Genomic DNA, 22889 nt, shown 5'->3' on the forward strand with positions numbered 1-22889 from the left:
ACCACTTTAGTAAATATGCCCTCTGGAAAATTTTCACAGGATGAATCTCACAGGGAGAATTTAGGGATTGTAAATAAGTAATCAGATGTTCATAGTTCAAGTATAAATCTTGAGAGTCAATTTAAAAGAAGGGTGGAACTTTGGAGTTTTTTCAAACTTGGGCAGTTGATGTATAATACATCACCGAGTCCTGGAAGACTTCCTCATTCTTAGGAGCAGTGTAGGAAAAAATTAAAGGCTAATGCCAAAACTGTTATCCCATATTGGTTTCCCAGAAATGAATTTCACAGCAGTTATGGACCAATATAAGTCAGCCTGAAAGTGGAGTTAGACAAATAAAAGATAAGGCAGTTTTGGGGTCTAGGAAAAACTCTGAAACTTCTCAGTTTGAATTCTTTTCAGCATATGGGATCATATTGTTTAAACAGTTAACTCAAGAAGCGTCAGTTGTGATAACTGGTGTCTAAAATATGTGTTTTCACAGGCTTATTGTAGATTTCGAGCCTCACAATTAGTTTGAGAGGTATGCATGTGCATTTTATTCCAAAAGACACCGAATCTTCGAACAGTTGTAACTTGCCCAAAGTTACAGGGTTAGAACAGGCCCAGTAATTCTTAAGTTCCATTTTCTTTCCACTACCTATATCTTAATGGCCCATACCCAACAGAGTAGGTTGCTAAAAAGTATGCTATCAAGATGGTTAGTAAAGAAGCTGATTTGGTGGAGTGAGGTTAGGGTACTGTTCTGCAATCTTTTTTACTTCATGGCATGTATAAATTAAGATAATTTGAGGGGGGTGGCTAATTGAGGTAAATATCTTACAGCCAAAGGTTATCAGTGTGTATGGAGTTTCTCTCGTCCAGCTGTGTAGAGTTTCTCTGCCTGGCTGACTGCTTGCTTGGAGGGCAAAGGAATCAGGACCCAAGATATACCTTTGACCCATACTAGACACATGAATTCTGGTTAGGAAGTTGTGAGTTAGGGTACTTTGTCCCAAAGGATCTGGATTATCTGAGAGAAGGCAGTCTAGATGTGGTGACAGAGTGATGAAAGATTTAGAAACAGTTGGGGTGTAGGGATGTAGGTACTTTGGCTAGAACAGAAGGACACTGATGAGGATGAAGAGATAACGTAAGGGAAATTTTAGGGGACCGAGTTGGTTGACCTTTTTTGCTGTCAGGACTGATACAGATAAAAGAAGCAGGGACTGTAGCCATGCTTTTTAATCCCTAGCCAGGCAATCTGATTTGATCTAGATGTGATTAGAAACTTATTTTTTTAAGATGACATTAGAAATAACATTCTTTTCTCCCGTTATTCTTACTCTTTGGGTAATTTCATTCAGGCTCATGACATTACATTCCATGAAATAATCTGTGGTTTTATTTTCCTTTTTTTTTTGTTTTCACTCAAGTAAATTGTTACAATTTTTTTTCTTCTGAAGAGTTTGGCGGAATTGGAAATATTATGTACTCACCTCTACGTAGGAACTGATCTTACACAAAGAATAGAGGCTGAGAAAGCCCTTCTGGAACTTATTGACAGCCCAGAATGTCTCAGCAAGTGTCAACTTTTATTAGAACAAGGAACAGTAAGTATTTGATAATAGTGATTAACCATGAAGGATTAGTAGATATATGTCAGAGTTAATGAACTGGTGTATATTTGCAGTGGTAACTAAGAGATAATGCCACATACCTTTTCTTCTGTAGTTTTTCTCACTGGTAAAGAGATTAATTAGGGAAAGAATTAAAAAGCCTGGAAAGCAAACTTAGGGAACTTAACACAAGAGTCCAGGAGGTCTTAGATATAGAGATGCCTTTTTTGTCTCATATCAGTGGACGAAATTACATTTTTAGAAAGTCAACTAACACTTAAAAAAAATAAATCTAGAAGGGGCGGCAGGTTGTAATGAACACTGCCACATGAAGAAATGGTACAGAGTAATGCTAACTACTTCTTGCCTGTCTCCCTCCTATAAATCCATAGCCATTCATTCAGCAATCATCTAGCAGATACTTAAATGTAAAACCAGGCTCTATACTGCCTGCTTGCTTTATGTAAATGCCTTAGAGTAGTTCATGGTTTCATTGAGAAACTAGAGATGTGTAAATAAAGAACAGTGAAAATGATATGGTGAGCACTACAGTAAAGAAACTGCATGGATTAGAGGTCAGCAAACTTCTGTAAAGAGCCCGATAGTAAATATTTTTTACTATTTTGTCCCCTCAAAAATCCAGGATGTTTTGTAGGTACAGAGAGAAACCAAATTTGCACAAAATTTTATTGATGAAATACAAAGTATAATAATACTTGAATATATTTTTATATATAATATGTATATAACTTACTAATGAGAAGAATAGAATTATTTTGGGGGGAAATAACATTTTGCCTAAGTAGAATTTTAAAGGTAGTATTCCTTGTCATCAGCATTGATTGCAAATGTTCATATGTTAATGCTGATCTGTAATAAGATTTTATGTGTTTCATCTTTGAAAATGTTTTTTTCACAGATAGGTACTATCAAATGCTGATACCAAACCATGAACGTATGATTTAATTGAGCGTATTTATCACTTAGAAGGCCTTTATAATTCTATAAAGGCCTTTATAGAATTCTAGTAAATTTTCTCTAGATACTTGCCTTTGAGCATGTTATTACATTGCAAATTAATCACTTCCAGTTGAGGGTTAGGTGGAAGTTCCTCACTTGCACAGTTAGACCCGGGTATGGAGAATTGAGGATGGGAAAGATATTGAAAGGAACTGAAAGCAAGTTTTTATGGCTAGTTCATAGTTAGAGTGGAACCAGATGAATTTGAAGTGATAGTCAGAGGCCAGATTATATACAGGACCATTTAGACCATGGTAAAGTGTATTTTATTTGAATTTACTCATTGTCAGTTATTTCTTCGATTGCTTGTCCTTATTTCAGGAGGTTGCCTACACCTCCCTCACTCCCTCAGCAACTGATCCCTTACAAGGGATTTGTATGTGTATGTGTGTGTGTGAGAGAGAGAATTAATTAATTATAACCATTGTAAATGTCTGTTTGTAAAATTGGAAAAATTTCCATCACTGTTTAGGAAGTTTCCATCATAGCATTTCTATTATTCTAATTCCACCTGTGATAATAATAAATAAAAATTTATTCTTTACAGACATCTTATGCTCAGCTCCTTGCAGCAACATGTCTTTCAAAACTTGTTAGCAGAGACTGTCCTTTACCTGTTGAACAGAGGATAGATATCCGTAAGTGGTTTATTATGCTTTTATAAAATTGTGCTTTAAAAATAAACTCTTCCTGGGCGGGCCACAGTGGCTCAGCAGGTAAGAGTGCTTGCCTGCCATGCCCGAGGACCCGGGTTCAATTCCCGGTGCCTGCCCATGTAAAAAAAATAAAATAAAATAAACTCTTCCTTTTAAAATATGCCAAACTGTTACTAGGTATTTTAGTTCACAAAAGCTGCTGAAATGCAGTATACCAGACATGAACTGGCTTTTAACAATGGGAAATTATTATTTTACAGTGTTATAGTTCCGAGGCCTTGAAAATGTCTACATTAAGGCATCAGCAGGTGATGCAATGATCCTGGACTCCTTGGTCACAATGCAAGGCATATGGTGATGTCTGCTGTTCTTTCTCTCTTGGGTGTCATTGCTTTCAACTTCTCTTCTCTCTGTTCCATCTGTGGCTTTCTTTTGAGCTTCTGTGTCTTTTTCTTAGTCAGTTTCTGTGTCTTCCTTTCTATCTTTGAATTTTATCTTCTTATAAAGAATTCCAATAAGAATTAAGACCCACATGGGACATGCCTCAAGTGAAGTAACTTAATCAAAAGGTCCCACCCATAATAGATTTACACCTGCAGGAATGGATTAGCTTTAAGAACTTGTTCTTTTTTGGGGTACAGAACAGCTTAAAGCCATCACACCAGGCATGCAAATTAATTTATTCTGTCATTTTTTTTTTTTTTTTAAGATAAGTAGTCTCTTAAATAAGTCTGCTTTCTCCATCCGGTGATGAACATTGATGTGAGTGATACAAAGTTATGTGTGATCAAAAAAATATTTGTTTCGTTTAATAATAAAGAACAACTGGTATTTTTTAGTGTGTACTGTTTGCTAGGATTTGCACTATCTCATCTTACCCCCCAAAAGAAACTTATGAGGTAAACACTATTGGTATCCTCATTTTACAATGGAGAAAGTTAAAATTGGATAGGCTCTGTAACTTGCCCAAGACCACACAGCAATGAAATAGTGCATCTTTGGTTCAAAGCCAGGCAGTCTGTGTGGAATACATAATTTTAGCCATTGTCTTGTCCACATATGCAAATAAATGGCTTGTTTGCCTCATATGTCTGACAGGTATTTTTCTAAGCACGTAGAATCTTAGGCACTGCAAGACACTTAGAGAAAGATTTATCCATGTACTTAGGAACTTGTGTGCTTAAGAATGCAAAAGAGAGAAATTTACATTTTTAAAAATGCAAATCTGAGTAATGAAACATTGCCATTTTGTGTATTTGTGCATTTGTTTTAAAATGATTACTTATTTTAAAAAAAGGAATGCTCATTAAAGAAAATTTGGAAAAAAAAGAAAAGTAGAAACCTATAACACAAATGTATCAACTTAAAACAAGTTTTGTGTGTGAAAGTGGAAACTGACTTTTGATTATCCCAAACAATATGCCCATTTGACATTTTCTTTGTAGACATGGTGCAAATCTTTGATTTCTGATCAAGACACTGAATTGGTATACTATAATTAAGGACAAAATATTGTGACAAATTTCAAACAAGAAAGGATGGGTTTCCTTTATGAGTTCTTTGGTTTGACATACCACTTGTTTCTAGAAGCAGATTAGAATATTTGTCGTGATTGGAAGGGAGATTATCTGAAATAGGATGGAAAATTACAAGACTAGATGAGGACGAGTATGTGGCTTAGAGCACAAGAAATGTACACTAAGGGAGCTGGTAGAGGATTTGTTTTGTTTTGTTACTATTTTCATTCACCTCAAGCTCTTTCTTAGTTTCACTTGTGATTTATTCCTTGACCCATTGGTTATTTAAGTGAGTTGTTTAATTTCTACATATTTGTGAATTTTTCCTATTCTCCCTTTTAATGATCTCTACCTTTATACCATTGTGATTGGAGAAGATTCAGTGTATGATTTCAATATTTTTTAATTTATTGAGACTTGTTTTGAGACCCAACATTGACAAATGACTCATGTGCATTAGAGGAGAATGTGTATTCTGCTGCTGTTGGGAAAAGTGTTCTATAAATCTGGTAGGTATGGTTGGTTTATAATATTGGTCACACCTTCTATTTCCTTTTTAATCTGTCTAAATGTTGTATTCATTATTGAAGTGATTTGCTGACATTGCCTACTATTGGTATAGAACTGTCTGTTTCTCCATTCAAGTCTGTAAACATTTGCTTTATGTATTTTGGGGCTCTGCCATTAGGGACATATATATTTATAATTATTGTATCTTCTTGTTAAATTGATACCTTTACCAGTATTTAGTGGCCTTCTTTGTCCCTTGTAACATTTTTTTATTTATAAGCCTATTTTATCTAATTTTTGTATTGCTACCCCAACTCTCTTTTGGTTATTTGTGGTTATTTTCTTTCATCCTTTCCTCCTATTTGTGTCTTTGAATTTGAGTTTCTTGTATACAGCATTCTCATTGGGGCATACTTTTTTTTAATCCATTCTGCCAGTCTCTTTCATTTGACTTTAGAGTTTAATCCCTTTATGTTTAAAGTAACTACTGAATAGGTAGTGCCCACTTGTTGAAGATGGCGGCATAGTGAGGTGTGGAATTTAGTTTGTCCTCCAGAGCAGGTAGTAAATAGCCGGGAATGAATGGTAAGAACAACTACTGTGAGGAAACATCAGTGACTGGACACACAGTGTACCACAGTCTGGACCAGGTGGAGCAGCTGAGATCCCACACAGAGTTGTAAGTCCACCAAGCCACAGAGGCTGACACCCCTCCCCCATGAGCATGGCAGGCTGGTTCCCTGAGGGGAAATGAAACAGACTTTACTGGTAGCAAGAGCTTAACTCAAACAAGTTATGATTGTGGAATTAACAAATTCTGACTGCTGAAAACAGGCCCTCAGCACATATAAACCAGAAATAAGCACTAAAGAAACTAGGAGTTTTTGCCTGGGCAGAGAGAGGGTGGGGCTGGGCAGGATAGGAAAAGCGCAGAGTCTGGAGGCTTCATAGGAAAGTCTGACGATTTTCTGGGTCTTACCTTCAGAGAAAATTGATGCTGGCTACTCTCTCCTACTGAGACCTGGGCTTGTGTGGTCTGGGGAAATCTGACTAGAGGCTAAAATATCTGAAATGGTTTCATATAGACAGGGCAAGAAACAGAAAAACAAGAACTGAAAAATTCTGATGAAACAGAATCTATGCTAGAGGTCTGTAAGTTGAACTAAATGTCAGAGAACAGAGAAAAAAGACATCCAGCAAGAAAATCCTAGGTAGAAGAGTGAAAACAAACTCCAGAATAAACTAATTAAGGAAATCAAATGCTTAGACACCAGCAAAGAATAACAAGTCATACTAAGAAAATCAAAGATATGGCCCAGTCAAAGGAACAAACCAAAACTTCAAATGAAATTGGAGTTGAAACAGCTAATTCAGAATATTCAAACAGATACATAAAATCTGTTTAAAAATCAAATCAATGAGCTGAGGAAAGATATAATGAAGGCATTGGGTGAATATAAAGAAGAATTAGAAAATCTGAAAAAAAAATATTGCAGAACTTATGGGAATGAAAGACATAATAGAAGAAATGGGAAAAAATGGAAATTTACAGTAGCTTTGAAGAGGCGGAACAAAGGATTAGTGAACTAGAGGACTGGACACCTGAAATCTGACACATAAAAGAGAACATAGGGAAAAGAATGGAAAAATATGAGCAGGGTCTCAGGGAATTGAATGACAACATGAAGCACACAAATATATGTGTTGTGGGTGTCCCAGAAGGAGAAGAGAAGGGAAAAGGGTGAGAAAGACTGATGAAGGAAGTGATCACTGAAAATTTCTCACCTCTTATGAAAGGTGTAAAATTACAGATCCAAGAAATGCAGTGTGCCTCAAACAGAATAGATCCATATAGACATACTCAAAGACACTTACTAAGCAAATTGTCAGATATCAAAGACAAGAGAGAATTTTGAAAGCAGCAAGAGAAAAGCAATCCATCACATGCAAGGGAAGCTCAGTAAGACTGTGGATTTTTCAGCACAAACCGTGGAGGTGAGAAGGCAGTGGTATGATGTATTTAAAATCTGAAAGAAGAAAACTGCCAGCCAAGAATTCTATACCCAACAAAACTGTCCTTCAAAAATGAGGGGGAGATGAAAGTAACTACTGAATATGCAGGACTTTATTCTACAATTTTGCTATTTGTAAATCTTAAATACCTTTTTTTGTCTCTCAATCCTTCCATTAATGCCTACTTTCATAACTTTGTTTTTTTGTATCATATCATTTTGGTACTTCTGATTTCCTTCTGTATATATTTTTCATTCATTTTCTTTGTCGCTATCATGGGGCTAAAATTTAACATCCTAAACATATAATAATCGTATTCGATTTGATATCAACTTAACATCAGTAGCATGTTAAGTTGATACTGATGTTATGCCTTAACATGTTATACCTTAACTGCTCCTATACTCCTATGCACCCCTACCTTTTTGTTTTGCTTGTTACAATTTATATCTTTATGCATTGTATGTCTAAAGCCATAGATTTATCATCAATTTTTATAAATTTGCATTTTAGAAATTTTGCTGGAGTTCTTTATTTCTTTATATGCTTCAATCTACTTTCTTTCTCCTTTCCTTTGATCTGAAGAGCTCCCTTTAGCAATGTTTGTAGGACACTCTACTGGTGATTTACTCCCTCAGGTTTGTTTATCTCAGAGTATCTTAATCTCTCCCTCATTTTTGAAAGGCAGTCTTGCTGAATAAAAGATTCTTTGTTGGTAGTTTTCTTTTGGTGTTTTAAATATTTCATCCTACTGTCTTGTTGGATCCATGGTTTCTGATGAGAAATCAGAACTTGATCTTATTGGGACTCTCTTGTACATAACATGCTTTTTTTTCTCTTGCAACTTTCAGAATTCTTTCCTTGTCCTTGGCATTCAACAGTTTAAGAACTGTGTATCTGGGCATGGTACTCCTCAAGTTTATCCTGTTTGGGATTTGTTGGGTTTCTTTTTTTTTTTTTATTAATTAAAAAAAGAATTACCAAAACAATTAGAAATCATTCCAATCTACATGTACAATCAGTAATTCCTAATAACATCACATGGTTGCATATTCATCATTTCTTAGTATATTTGCATCGATTTAGAAAAAGAAATAAAAAGACAACAGAATAAGAATTAAAACAATAATAGAAAGAAAAAAAACAAAAAACCTATACCTCACATGCAGCTTCATTCAGTGTTTTAACATAATTGCATTACAATTGGGTAGTATTGTGCTGTCCATTTCTGAGTTTTTATATCCAGTCCCGTTGTACAGTCTGTATCCCTTCAGCTCCAATTACCCGTTCTCTTTTTTTTTTTTTTATTAATGGAAAAAAAAGAAATTAACCCAACATTTAGAGATCATACCATTCTACATATGCAATCAGTAATTCTTAACATCATCACATAGATGCATGATCATCATTTCTTAGTACATTTGCATTGGTTTAGAATAACTAGCAACATAACCGAAAAAGGTATAGAATGTTAATATAGAGAAAAAAATAAAAGTAATAATAGTAAAATGAAAACAAAACAAAACAAAAACCTATAGCTCAGATGCAGCTTCATTCAGTGTTTTAACCTGATTACTTTACAATTAGGTATTATTGTGCTGTCCATTTTTGAGTTTTTGTATCTAGTCCTGTTACACCGTCTGTATCCCTTGAACTCCAATTGGCCATTATCTAACCCTCTTTCTACCTCCTGCTGGACTCTGATATCAAGGACATATTCCAAATTTATTCTCGAATGTCTGTTCACATCAGTGGGATGTGTCCAGTAGTATTTGTCCTTTAGTTTTTGGCTAGACTCACTCAGCATAATATTCTCTAGGTCCATCCATGTTATTACATGCTTCATAAGTTTATCCTGTCTTAAAGCTGCATAGTATTCCATCGTATGTATATACCACAGTTTGTTTAGCCACTCTTCTGTTGATGGAGATTTCGGCTGTTTCCATCTCTTTGCAATTGTAAATAACGCTGCTATAAACATTGGTGTGCAAATGTCCGTTTGTGTCTTTGCCCTTAAGTCCTTTGAGTATATTCTCAGCAATGGTATTGCTGGGTCATATGGCAATTCTATATTCAGCTTTTTGAGGAACCGCCAAACTGCCTTCCACAGTGGTTGCACCATTTGACATTCCCACCAACAGTGGATAAGTGTGCCTCTTTCTCCGCATCCTCTCCAGCACTTGTCATTTTCTGTTTTGTTGATAATGGCCATTCTGGTGGGTGTGAGATGATATCTCATTGTGGTTTTGATTTGCATTTCTCTAATGGCCAGGGACATTGAGCATCTCTTCATGTGCCTTTTGGCCATTTGTATTTCCTCTTCTGATAGGTGTCTGTTCAAGTCTTTTTCCCATTTTGTAATAGGGTTGGCTGTCTTTTTGTTGTTGAGATGAACAATCTCTTTATAAATTCTGGATACTAGACCTTTATCTGATATATCATTTCCAAATATTGTCTCCCATTGTGTAGGCTGTCTTTCTACTTTCTTGATGAAGTTCTTTGATGCACAAAAGTGTTTAATTTTGAGGAGCTCCCATTTATTTATTTCCTTCTTCAGTGTTCTTGCTTTAGGTTTAAGGTCCATAAAACCGCCTCCAGTTGTAAGATCCATAAGATATCTCCCAACATTTTCCTCTAACTGTTTTATGGTCTTAGACCTAATGTTTAGATCTTTGATCCATTTTGAGTTAACTTTTGTATAGGGTGTGAGAGATGGGTCTTCTTTCATTCTTTTGCATATGGATATCCAGTTCTCTAGGCACCATTTATTGAAGAGACTGCTCTGTCCCAGGTGAGTTGGCTTGACTGCCTTATCAAAGATCAGATGTCCATAGATGAGAGGGTCTATATCTGAGCACTCTATTCGATTCCATTGGTCGATATATCTATCTTTATGCCAACACCATGCTGTTTTGACCACTGTGGCTTCTGTTTATGCCTTAAAGTCAGGCAGTGCAAGACCTCCAGCTTCGTTTTTTTTCCTCAAGATGTTTTTAGCAATTCGGGGCACCCTGCCCTTCCAGATAAATTTGCTTATTGGTTTTTCTATTTCTGAAAAATAAGTTGTTGGGATTTTGATTGGTATTGCATTGAATCTGTAAATCAATTTAGGTAGGATTGACATCTTAACTATATTTAGTCTTCCAATCCATGAACACGGTATGCCCTTCCATCTGTTTAGGTCTTCTGTGATTTCTTTTAGCAGTTTTTTGTAGTTTTCTTTATATAGGTTTTTTGTCTCTTTAGTTAAATTTATTCCTAGATATTTTATTCTTTTAGTTGCAATTGTAAATGGGATTCGTTTCTTGATTTCCCCCTCAGCTTGTTCATTACTAGTGTATAGAAATGCTACAGATTTTTGAATGTTGATCTTGTAACCTGCCACTTTGCTGTACTCATTTATTAGCTCTAGTAGTTTTGTTGTGGATTTTTCCGGGTTTTCGATGTATAGTATCATATCATCTGCAAACAGTGATAGTTTTACTTCTTCCTTTCCAGTTTTGATGCCTTGTATTTCTTTTTCTTGTCTAATTGCTCTGGCTAGAACCTCCAACACAATGTTGAATAATAGTGGTGATAGTGGACATCCTTGTCTTGTTCCTGATCTTAGGGGGAAAGTTTTCAATTTTTCCCCATTGAGGATGATATTAGCTGTGGGTTTTTCATATATTCCCTCTATCATTTTAAGGAAGTTCCCTTGTATTCCTATCTTTTGAAGTGTTTTCAACAGGAAAGCATGTTGAATCTTGCCAAATGCCTTCTCTGCATCAATTGAGATGATCATGTGATTTTTCTGCTTTGATTTGTTGATATGGTGTATTACATTAATTGATTTTCTTATGTTGAACCATCCTTGCATACCTGGGATGAATCCTACTTGGTCATGATATATAATTCTTTTAATGTGTTGTTGGATACGATTTGCTAGAATTTTATTGAGGATTTTTGCATCTATATTCATTAGAGAGATTGGTCTATAGTTTTCTTTTTTTGTAATATCTTTGCCTGGTTTTGGTATGAGGGTGATGTTGGCTTCATAGAATGAATTAGGCAGTTTTCCCTCCACTTCGATTTTTTTGAAGAGTTTGAGGAGAATTGGTACTAATTCTTTCTGGAACGTTTGGTAGAATTCACATGTGAAGCCATCTGGTCCTGGACTTTTCTTTTTAGGAAGCTTTTGAATGACTAATTCAATTTCTTTACTTGTGATTGGTTTGTTGAGGTCATCTATGTCTTCTTGAGTCAAAGTTGGTTGTTCATGTCCTTCCAGGAACCCGTCCATTTCCTCTAAATTGTTGTATTTATTAGCGTAAAGTTGTTCATAGTATCCTGTTATTACCTCCTTTATTTCTGTGAGGTCAGTAGTTATGTCTCCTCTTCCATTTCTGATCTTATTTATTTGCATCCTCTCTCTTCTTCTTTTTGTCAATCTTGATAAGGGCCCATCAATCTTATTGATTTTCTCATAGAACCAACTTTTGGTCTTATTGATTTTCTCTACTGTTTTCATATTTTCAATTTCATTTATTTCTGCTCTGATCTTTGTTATTTCTTTCCTTTTGCTTGCTTTGGGATTAGTTTGCTGTTCTTTCTCCAGTTCTTCCAAGTGGACAGTTAATTCCTGCATTTTTGCCTTTTCTTCTTTTCTGATATAGGCATTTAGGGCAATAAATTTCCCTCTTAGCACTGCCTTTGCTGCATCCCATAAGTTTTGATATGTTGTGTTTTCATTTTCATTTGCCTCGAGGTATTTACTAATTTCTCTTGCAATTTCTTCTTTGACCCACTCGTTGTTTAAGAGTGTGTTGTTAAGCCTCCAGGTATTTGTGAATTTTCTGGCATTCCGCCTATTATTGATTTCCAACTTCATTCCTTTATGATCCGAGAAAGTGTTGTGTATGATTTCAGTCTTTTTAAATTTGTTGAGGCTTGCTTTGTGACCCAGCATATGGTCTATCTTTGAGAATGATCCATGAGCACTTGAGAAAAAGGTGTATCCTGCTGTTGTGGGATGTAATGTCCTATAAATGTATGTTAAGTCTAGCTCCTTTATAGTAATATTCAGATTCTCTATTTCTTTATTGATCCTCTGTCTAGATGTTCTGTCCATTGATGAGAGTGGGGAATTGAAGTCTCCAACTATTATGGTATTTGTGTCTATTTCCCTTTTCAGTGTTTGCAGTGTATTCCTCACATATTTTGGGGCATTCTGGTTCGGTGCGTAAATATTATGATTGTTATGTCTTCTTGTTTAATTGTTCCTTTTATTAGTATATAGTGTCCTTCTTTGTCTCTTTTAACTGTTTTACATTTGAAGTCTAACTTGTTGGATATTAGTATAGCCACTCCTGCTCTTTTCTGGTTGTTATTTGCATGAAATATCTTTTCCCAACCTTTCATTTTCAACCTATGTTTATCTTTGGGTCTAAGATGTGTTTCCTGTAGACAGCATATAGAAGGATCCTGTTTTTTAATCCATTCTGCCATTCTATGTCTTTTGATTGGGGAATTCAGTCCATTAACATTTAGTGTTATTACTGTTTGGATAATATTTTCCTCTACCATTTTGCCTTTTGTATTATATATATCATATCTGACTTTCCTTCTTTCTACACTCTTCTCCATACCTCTCTCTTCTGTCTTTTCGGTTCTGACTCTAGTGCTCCCTTTAGTATTTCTTGCAGAGCTGGTCTCTTGGTCACAAATTCTCTCAGTGACTTTTTGTCTGAGAATGTTTTAATTTCTCCCTCATTTTTGAAGGACAGTTTTGCTGGATATAGGAGTCTTGGTTGGCAGTTTTTCTCTTTTAGTAATTTAAATATATCATCCCACTGTCTTCTAGCCTCCATGGTTTCTGCTGAGAAATCTACACATAGTCTTATTGGGTTTCCCTTGTATGTGATGGATTGTTTTTCTCTTGCTGCTTTCAAGATCCACTCTTTCTCTTTGACCTCTGACATTCTAACTAGTAAGTGTCTTGGAGAACGCCTATTTGGGTCTAATCTCTTTGGGGTGCGCTGCACTTCTTGGGTCTGTAATTTTAGGTCTTTCATAAGAGTTGGGAAATCTTCAGTGATAATTTCTTACATTAGTTTTTCTCCTCCTTTTCCCTTCTCTTCTCCTTCTGGGACACCCACAACACGTATATTTGTGCGCTTCATATTGTCCTTGAGTTCCCTGATACCCTGTTCAAATTTTTCCTGTTTGTTTTTGGAATTCAGATGTTCCATCCTCCAAATCACTGATTCTATCTTCTGTCTCTTTGAATCTATCATTGTAGGTATCTATTGTTTTTTCTATCTTTTCTACTTTGTCCTTTACTTCCATAAGTTCTGTGATTTGTTTTTTCAGTTTTTCTATTTCTTCTTTTTGTTCAGCCCATGTCTTCTTCATGTCCTCCCTCAATTTATCGATTTCGTTTTTGAAGAGGTTTTCCATTTCTGTTCGTATATTCAGCATTAGTTATCTCAGCTCCTGTATCTCATTTGAACTATTGGTTTGTTCCTTTGACTGGGCCATATTTTCAATTATTTGAGCGTGATCCGTTATCTTCTGTTGGCGTCTGCACATTTATACAGATTTCCCTGGGTATTGGATCCAAAAGTTTGGAAGATTTTTCTGTGAAATCTCTGGGTTCTGTTTTTCTTATCCTGCCCAGTAGGTGGCGCTCGTCGCACACGTTTGTCTGCGGGTCCCACCAGTAAAAGGTGCTGTGGGACCTTTAACTTTGGAAAACTCTCGCCGTTCGGGAGGTTCGCTAGCCGAAGCGGCTTGAGCCGGCCCGGGGTCCGAACGCAGGGAGGGTTGCTGGCCGCCGCAGCCGGGGAAAGAGCCCGTCCGAATTTCCTAGTCGGCCCGGGGCGACAACCGTGGAGGGAGGGCGCCAGCGGCAGCGGCCCGCCCGAGAGAGTGCATGTTCCCGGGGAGTCACGGGTTTGGAAGGGGCCTCCCCCACCCGTCACCGTTCTCCGCGGCCTGGGGATTTACAATCCAATTCTCTCAGTTGGTCCGGGGGGCTGCGCGTGGTGTGGGCGCCAGCCACCGCGGTTTCAGGGGACCACCTCTCCAATTCTCCCAGCCGGCCCGGGAAGGGGGAAGGGAGTGATTCCGGCCGCTTGCCACCCCGCCCGGTGAGGCCCGCGTGCCTCGGCGATCTCACCCGAGCTGCTTCTCTCAGCCAGCCAGCCGTTCCAGGATGGGGTACGCTGTCTTTTTTATCTCTGTTGTGGCTTTGGGCGCTTTCTGTATCGTTTCTACTCCCCTAGTAGCTGTCCTGGGGAAGAAACTAAGATCCGCGCGTCTTACTTAGCTGCCATCTTCTCCGGAAGTCCTTGCAGTCTCCTCTTGTTGGGTTTCTTGAATGGGCCTATTCATATCTTTCAGTAAATCTGGGGAGTTTTCTGTCATTGTTTCTTTAAATATTCCTTCTGCCTTTCTTCTTCTGGGACTCCTGTGATATATATGTTGATATGCTTGATGGTATCCCACAGGTTTCTTAGACTGTGTTAATTTTTTTAAAATCTCTTTTCTTTTTGCTTTCCAGCCTGAATCATTTTCTTTGTTTGTCTTTGTGTTCACTGATTCTTTCTTCTGCTAGCCCCAGTCTGTTGTGGGAGACTCTAGGGAATTTTTCATTTCAGTTATTCTGGTCTTCAGCGCCAGTATTTCTGTTTGGTTTCTTTTAATATGAGATTCTCCTGTTGTTCATTCATCATTTTCCTAATATCCTTCACTTCTTTCCCTGTGTTTTCCTTTATCTCCTTAGACATATTGAGGATTTTTTTTTTTTTGAAGTCTTGCTCTGGTATGTCCAAAATCTAGTCTTCCTCTTGGAAGATGTCTAGGTTTCTGAATTTTGTATCTTTATCTTTTGGATGGACCATTATTTCCTGTTTATTTGTCTTGTAATCTTTTGATGCACAATGAACATTTTGATATTTTAAAATATTAGCTCTGGGATTTAGTCCCTGAGCTGTCTGTTTCTTAAGTTTTTATCCATTTAATGGTATGATAAATTTCCTTGAGTGCCAGGAGCTAATGAAGGTAAACAAACCAACACAAAAACATCTTTCACAGTCTTTGCAAATTGGCTTTGCATTGACTGATGCTCTCCTTTAGAGCTTAAGCCCACCTATCAAGAAGATCAGCATGAGGTGAATATGAGGTACAGGGTCCTCACCATAATTTTGAGCCTGTCTTGTGCTTGCTGTCAGCCTTAGGAATTCTTCCATTTACAGGAATTTGAATGCGCCCTTTAGTTCCTATGAAATAGACTTTCTCTCTCTTTGGGTTCTCTGTTATATGACTTAAAGCAGGTAATCCTTTGCCCCAGGCTGCTTAGACTTAGTTGCTTCTTACACAGCGTTAGCTGCCTTCAGGCTTTCTTCTATCTACAAGACAAATTCTTAGAGGGCGAGCTAGAGATGAATTTCCTGGTTCAGCCTTTGTGACTGCTACCTGATAGACTGGCACTGATATATAGGCAGCCCAGATTGTGCATAGGGGTTAGTCTGTTCCCTCCAGAACAGGGCCAGGGACTCTCCAGGGGACCATAGGCTGGCTCCACACTGTGCTTGCGAGGAGGTTGGAAAGGGACCAGCATGGGCTCCACAAGCTTCTGCTGCTGTTTCTAAAGTTGGTTTTTCTTGATTCAGTCCTCATCCAGTTACTACAACCCTTTAACTGTGTTCCAGAGTTCTGAGGAATGGCGCTACCATCATTTTGCTAGTTGTTGAAAGATTCTGTGGGGGCATAGCACTTGAGTGTCTTTTGCTGCCATCTTGCGTGACTAGAAAGCTGGTAGATATTTGAGATGTATGCATTTTGTGTATTCTTACAAGGCTTGGTTCAGTTGGCCTCATTGTAGTTTTCTTTGTTTACATAGCTTTTTTTTTATGGTTGGATTCATGCAAAAAATAATAACATTCACAGTCAGGATTGTTGTATGCAGATTATGCTCTAGTACATCAGTTGCATTGGAACACATATCCATTTTCAGAAGAAGCCTTATAACATAATTGACTGTATAAATATGTCCATATCTTAGGTAAAAAGATTAACTTTTTGCCAAAGAGCAAGTTATTGACTCCTGTTTTTCTTCGTATGATTGACATTTTGTTTCGGAAAAGTTCATATGATCACAGAATATTTTCTGTATAGGAAACTACATTCTGAATTATGTGGCATCCCAACCCAAGCTGGCTCCATTTGTCATCCAAGCTCTTGTTCAAGTCATTGCTAAAATTACTAAGTTGGGATGGTTTGAGGTTGAGAAAGATCAGTTTGTCTTCAGAGAAATTATTGCTGATGTGAAGAAGTTTCTACAGGTAAGAAGGCATTATATTTCTTGAACGTTGCTATTGCTTTTTTTGTTTAAATCTAAACTAGCAGACAACGTATTTAACATACACAATTTCAGGTATTTGGAGTCTGCCAAAAAGAAAAAAGGAGAGCAAGAGAAAACTAATTTTAATTTGTGTCAGCAAACCCACTTGCTGTCCACACAATGATGCTATATTCTGGGGTGTGTGTGATATGGAAAACTAAATCTATTGTTGGTCCCTACATGCTTCTTTCTATGAATGACCATCATACCCTGCTTAGTATGATTCTGATATTTAAAGATACAGATTTTCTCATACAAACAAGATCCCTAATTGCAAGATAGCTACTTTAGCTGGTACTCAGCTGAAGAAGTAGTGATTTATTAAAATTCTGGAGGAAAAGCTAGAAGTGTTGGGTTAGTTGAGAAATGGTTCAGTATTGGTTTATTGCCAGTTAGGGGCAGTTTTGATTCTCTGAGATTTTACCCTTACCTCGTAACTTTAAAATTAACTCCTCTGTAAGATAGAACTCCATTATATAGTGCAGTGCTGGAAACTTCAGAATAGGAGATACTAGACTATGCTGTTTCTCTTTTATTTATTTTGTTAACACATCAGTTAACGAATATTTGATTTTTCTCAACTTCGCAGGATTAAGTATAATTTTGGCCCTGAGGAGATCAGTGTACACTGGGGAAAAGACAGTTTATTCAGAGACAGATGAGTTTCTCACTTCAGAGTTGTGTTTGTAATTTTGGCTAACACAATAGCATCCCCCTCTTGTCGTTTATTAAGATTGCACACAGTTCTTCAAGAATCATTAAAATAGACGAGAATAGACTGGAGTTCTTTTAAAATAATATCAAGGTTGGGACTGAATGGAATAGAATAATTACTGATGGCTGACATTTCTCAAGCTCCCTTTGATAGCTGCTAAGTTTCGCTTAAGTTGGACTCTAGTGCTTAGTTTTTTGAATGACCAGAAGATACAGAAAATGTTTCATCTTCAAAGTTCACTATAGTATCACAAATATTTATCAGTTGCTTTCTGGGTATATGACTTGACCCAATCTTGAGTCATGAGAGAGACAATTGACTTTAATATCTTGATACCTCCTAAAATAGTACCACATGGTTCCTTTGAGTATTAGCAGCTTCTATGAGTATTGGCCTTAAATTATTTTATGGGTTGTAAAATCATTAATGTCCTGGAGCTTTAGGCGTCTTACTTTCTCTATTATTGCAATCTTATTGCTGCCACACTCCTAACATATTTATGTGTCTCCTTTCTATTGTATCTGTATGTATCTCCTATCTAAGGAGATACTGCCATTATCTAGGACAATGCTATTCAGATCCTTGGTCTACCAGGAGAGAAGGAGCTTGGGTCAGGATGTAAATCAGCATGGTGCTTCCTTCATTGAAACAAGACTTGCTATGAAAAAAATGCCAGCCAAACTAAACAGTGTGCTTAGTGACTATAGTGTTTTATATTTGGGTGTAAGCTCCTCAGCTTGTCATGCACCGGTTTCAAACCATTCTCAGATTAGAAGTGAGTAAATTCACAGACCATCAGCACGTTCATGGACCAGAGTAGGTCAGTGAACAACACTTCTGAGTAATGTTGATTTAGAACACACAGAGGATGTTTCAGTGAGTAGGAAATTTGTATCTCAGTTCAGACAATAGTCCTGAGGGGCCATACAGAACAAACTGCAGAAATTTTGGAAAGTTTCTTTTGGTTGTTTTTTCTGTTTTGAAATAATTTGAACTTAATTACACCTAGTGACCCAGTAATATGGAACTCTGTGACAGTTAGAAGGAATGGCAAACTGTAAAATTAAGATTTGAGAAGTATATCATCTGCATTAGTCATTTCATATGCTTGTACTGAAACTGGATGTTACATTTTTTATTTTCATACTTCCAGTGTGATTTTGTTATTGGCAACTTGTTAGTAATGTACATATGAAATCTCAATTTTTATTTGAAGGAAGATTTTGACATTAAATTGGAAGCTGATTAAATTAAAAATTTTACGGAGGCTTTGAAACTCTATACTGCATTGTGCATGGGGTACTTTAGATGCCTTCATTATAAATCTATAATAGATGCATACATATGCACTATTAAATAATATTAAAAGGGCCTGCATAATCTTATCTGAAGTTAGATCCAAGGATTTGAATTAGTTACTAAGCTATTTATTAGTTATTTAGTGACTGCAACTAAGTAGCCTTCAAGCAAATTTAGAGCTAAAAAGCATTTTTTGCTCATTCTCATTCATGATCTTATGAAAAATATTAAACTCAACTCTTTTTATTTATTTATTTATTTATTTTTTTAAGAAACAAAATCTTTTAATGACCACAGTGTGTGATCTGTAAGTATCACATGAAATGCATATTGAGTGTTTGTGCTAGTTCCAGCTGTTGGCACTAAAAAGAACAAACCATAAACTCAACTCTTCTGTTTTGAAACTTAGTTTAGTAGAAGTCCAAAATACTGAAAACATTTAATAGTGCTTTTTCCCACTCGACTCTGTATTTTGATTTCTCCATCAAAAATATGAGCTTGAAAATCTTTTCATTTGTAGAACTCATAGTGGTTTTCCTGTGTATTTAATCGATGTCTTTAATGGTGATATTTCCATATTTAATTGTTTGTAAATATTGCCTCATTTACTCATTAAGAACCAATCATGTCTCCACTTATGCTGAACTTGGTTATTTTCTCAAAAGGGTACTGTGGAACACTGTATAATCGGAGTAATAATCCTTTCAGAATTGACTCAGGAAATGAACCTGGTAAGCCTTTCCATCTAATGGGGACATGAAATTTGCTTTAGTAATTCTATTTCTTTTCTGATTTTGTTTTTGGCAAAATGTACATGCTGCTTTGTGTGGCTTAAAACTCTGAATAATTGTGTTTTTTGTCTACTTTATTGGTGGACTAATTAAGTATTGGAACACTTTCATTATTATTGAAAATATTAGCAATAGAATAAAGTATTGCAGAGAATAGAGAATTAGACATGGTCCTTAATCCATGGCAATTGGAGAATTTTCCTTTTATTCTCTGTGTATTATTAATATATTAGCCATAAGAAATAAATTGTATGCAAAAGAGAAACAAAGCTTTATTTGCATGCAAATAAAAGATGGGCGGTTTACTGAATTGATTCTCAACAATGGATACTCAGCAGGACTCATCAAAGAACAGGCACTTGGCACTTTGCCACTTGTTGGCGTGGGTTTTCACCCTGTACAAGAAGAATTTTCAGAAGCTACAGCTACCCCCAGCAGTCCTTTTATGAACTCAGCAGCTGAGCACATTATCACCTGCTCCTGTTCACTTTAACACTTAACATGGTTATAAACAGAACAAAAACCAAAGTTGTGTTACAAATGGGGTAATCTTATAATTAAGGAAAATGCAGTATTTTCATTAAAAAGCTATCACCATGCAAATGTTCTAAAAATGATCATGGTGAAGAATACACAACTATATGATGATATTGTGAGCCACTGATTGCATAATATGGTTGGACTGTATTTGTGTGGATATTTCTCAGTAAAAATATTAAAAAAAACTATCACCATCCTGAGTGGTTTGCATGTTTGTGTGTGTGAGTGTATACGTATGTCTATGTGTGTATGTATGTATGTATGTATGTATGTATGTCTTTACAGAGAGAGCATTCATAACCAGGACCATTTGCAGCTTCCTTTGGAGTGACAGTATTGTTAAAGGAATAAGAAAGTATCCAAAAATAACTGTTTTCTGTTTGTATTCAATCAGGAATTAGAAAATATTCGTAGGTTTACAGAATTTCTAAAATTTAAAGTGAACACTTTTGTAACCACGACACTTCCACCCCAGATATGTGATGATTTCCCTGCCTTATTTATGTATGTAGGCATGTATGTTTAAGTAAATGTGGCATTTAAATATAGTCTAAATTGTATGTTTGAGTTCATGGAGTGTCAGATAATCAATTTTGAGCTTGCTGCTTTCCTCAAATCTATAAATATCAGCAAGGGAAATGGTTTATTTTCTTCTTCCAAATAGCAAAAGGAATAAACAGTAATGCTGTAGCAACTGTAGACCATAGTGGTAGTGATCGTTTGGATATCAGACTTCCGATTTGTTTGATTGCTTCTGTTGATAATCTGATATTAATATTATAATTATGGCTATATTTTAGGTTAGAGGCTCAGAAGCTAGTCTTGGTAAATTTTTTCTTAAAAACTATTTATCATTACCTAATAAAATATTCAGAGGGAATATACTTTCATTTATGTAATAAATCCAATTTCTGATTATAATTTCTGACTTGGTTTCTTTTCAGAATACCAAAGAATACATGAATCAGTGACTCATACATGGTGTGTGTGTGTGTGTGTGTGTGTGTGTGTGTGTGTGTATATATATAACTACCTTTCTCATATAGTAGAATTTTTCTGTAACTAATTCGGTTTGTTGGTGTGGATTCACAGAAAAAGTCAAAATCATTTTAGAAATTAGCAATTTTACAGTTGGACTCTGAGGAATAAAAATTATTACCTATCTAATGTGAGACATGATGTTTGGTTCAGAAGTTGATAGTCTTATTATCTCTCTAAAATTTTATACTCTGTGAAATTATATTGCCTCTGTAAATGTGGTCAGCTCTAGCTTTTAATTTTGGGGTCAGTATGATTTGTAAAAAGAACGTGAAATGAAAACAATCCAGAAATTTGTGCTCTAATCCTGGCTCTGCCATTAACTGTTTAGAATAGCCCTGAGCAAATGGTTGACCTGGTAGATTTTTTAAAGCTCTTAACTCTATACTTTATAATTTTTAAATCATTATTTCCATTCTTTTTCTTATTTTGCTTTGCTCTTTGGTTAAGTTTGGTTAAGCAAATTCATCTTGATCTTTTTTAGGTTGATTATTCTAGACCTTCAGCAAAACACAGGAAAATATCTACCTCATTTCGTGACACTTCTCTCAAAGACATTTTAATGCTAGCATGCTCCCTTCTAAAAGAGGTAAGTTTCTTAGACTAGGTAATTTTAAGAACTTCAAGTAGATTTTTTTCTAATCTATCTTTCAAAGAGTTATTGTAGACTATCTTAATTTATTTATAGTAGATTTGCATAAATCTGTAAGAGGTTCCAAAAAATCCTTTTTTACTCACTGGGAATATAATAAAGTGAAATAAAATCCTAAGAGAATTTGGTAATTTGTCTTTAGATAGTAGTTTCATTGTCTTCCGTCTATAGATTATTTATTGTGGAAACTTACTGTCCCTGGTTTCGTTGTATCTACCCTGCTCATAAATTTGGGGGTGCAGATGAACAATGAAATGACAGTAAGTCTTCCTATAAATCAAAATTTATTCATAATGGAGCCAAGATAGTTGATTTCAATAACTTCTTTGGGATCTTAATGAATATTAGTTCAGTAAAAGGGTTTTCTTGTCAAATGACTGTAGGAAACAAAACAGGTTAAATAAGTTACTTTTTTGAAAGACTCCTTTAATATATAATGGTTATTATGCTTTGTCAAGGGGGGTGTAGAATAGTGTTCCATAGATCACAATTTGTGAAACACATGTAAGATGTGCTCAAAAATGATTTTTAAACTATTTCTCATTTTTATCTACTTATTTTAATTCTGTGAGATAGTAACGTGATAACTGCCACACTAGGTCAAAGATTTGTTTAATCTTTAAAAATTTTCGTTTTCATTATGGAAAATTTTGACATATAGTTATACCCCTTCTACCTGTGAACCAGTTAGGTATTTGACAACTCATGGCCAGTCTTGTTCATCTTCTTTTTTTTTTGGCATGGGCAAGCTCTGGGAATTGAACCTAGGTCTCCAGCTCAGCAGGCGAGAATCTTTTTTTTTTTTTTTTTTTTTTTAACGTGGGCAAGCATCGGGAATCGAACCCGGGTCCTCGGGCATGGTAGGCAAGCATTCTTACCTGCTGAGCCACCATGGCCTGCCCCAGGCGAGAATTCTTGCCATTGAGCCACTGTTATACTGCCCATTCTTGTTTCATCTTTTTATCTATCTATGCCCTTTATTTCTTTTTGTTTTATTTGTGAAGCAGGATCCCAAACTTCATGTCATTTTCTCCAAAAATATTTCACCACGTATCTGTAAAAGATATTATCTTTTTTTGGCTGTCAGTTTGGACATTTGAGGGATTAGTGTTGCTCTCCAGAAGCTTTTGAGGGTCCTTTCACATTCACACAGCT

At 36.1% G+C, this 22889-nt stretch overlaps 1 protein-coding gene across 4 annotated transcripts in view; it reads left to right on the forward strand.

Annotated features, from left to right (window-relative positions):
• RANBP17 (RAN binding protein 17) overlaps positions 1–22889 on the forward strand; it is a 365039-nt gene that overhangs the window by 1766 nt on the left and 340384 nt on the right. For all 4 annotated transcript variants that reach the window (XM_077137636.1, XM_077137634.1, XM_077137637.1 and 1 more), the window contains exons 2-6: positions 1446–1592; positions 3166–3256; positions 16474–16640; positions 19379–19444; positions 21567–21671. In XM_077137636.1, the coding sequence (XP_076993751.1) occupies positions 1446–1592; positions 3166–3256; positions 16474–16640; positions 19379–19444; positions 21567–21671 (576 nt within the window). The remainder of the gene's footprint in view (positions 1–1445; positions 1593–3165; positions 3257–16473; positions 16641–19378; positions 19445–21566; positions 21672–22889) is intronic.

The sequence above is a fragment of the Tamandua tetradactyla genome, chromosome 20 (assembly GCF_023851605.1).
Source record: "Tamandua tetradactyla isolate mTamTet1 chromosome 20, mTamTet1.pri, whole genome shotgun sequence".
NCBI lineage: Eukaryota > Metazoa > Chordata > Mammalia > Pilosa > Myrmecophagidae > Tamandua > Tamandua tetradactyla.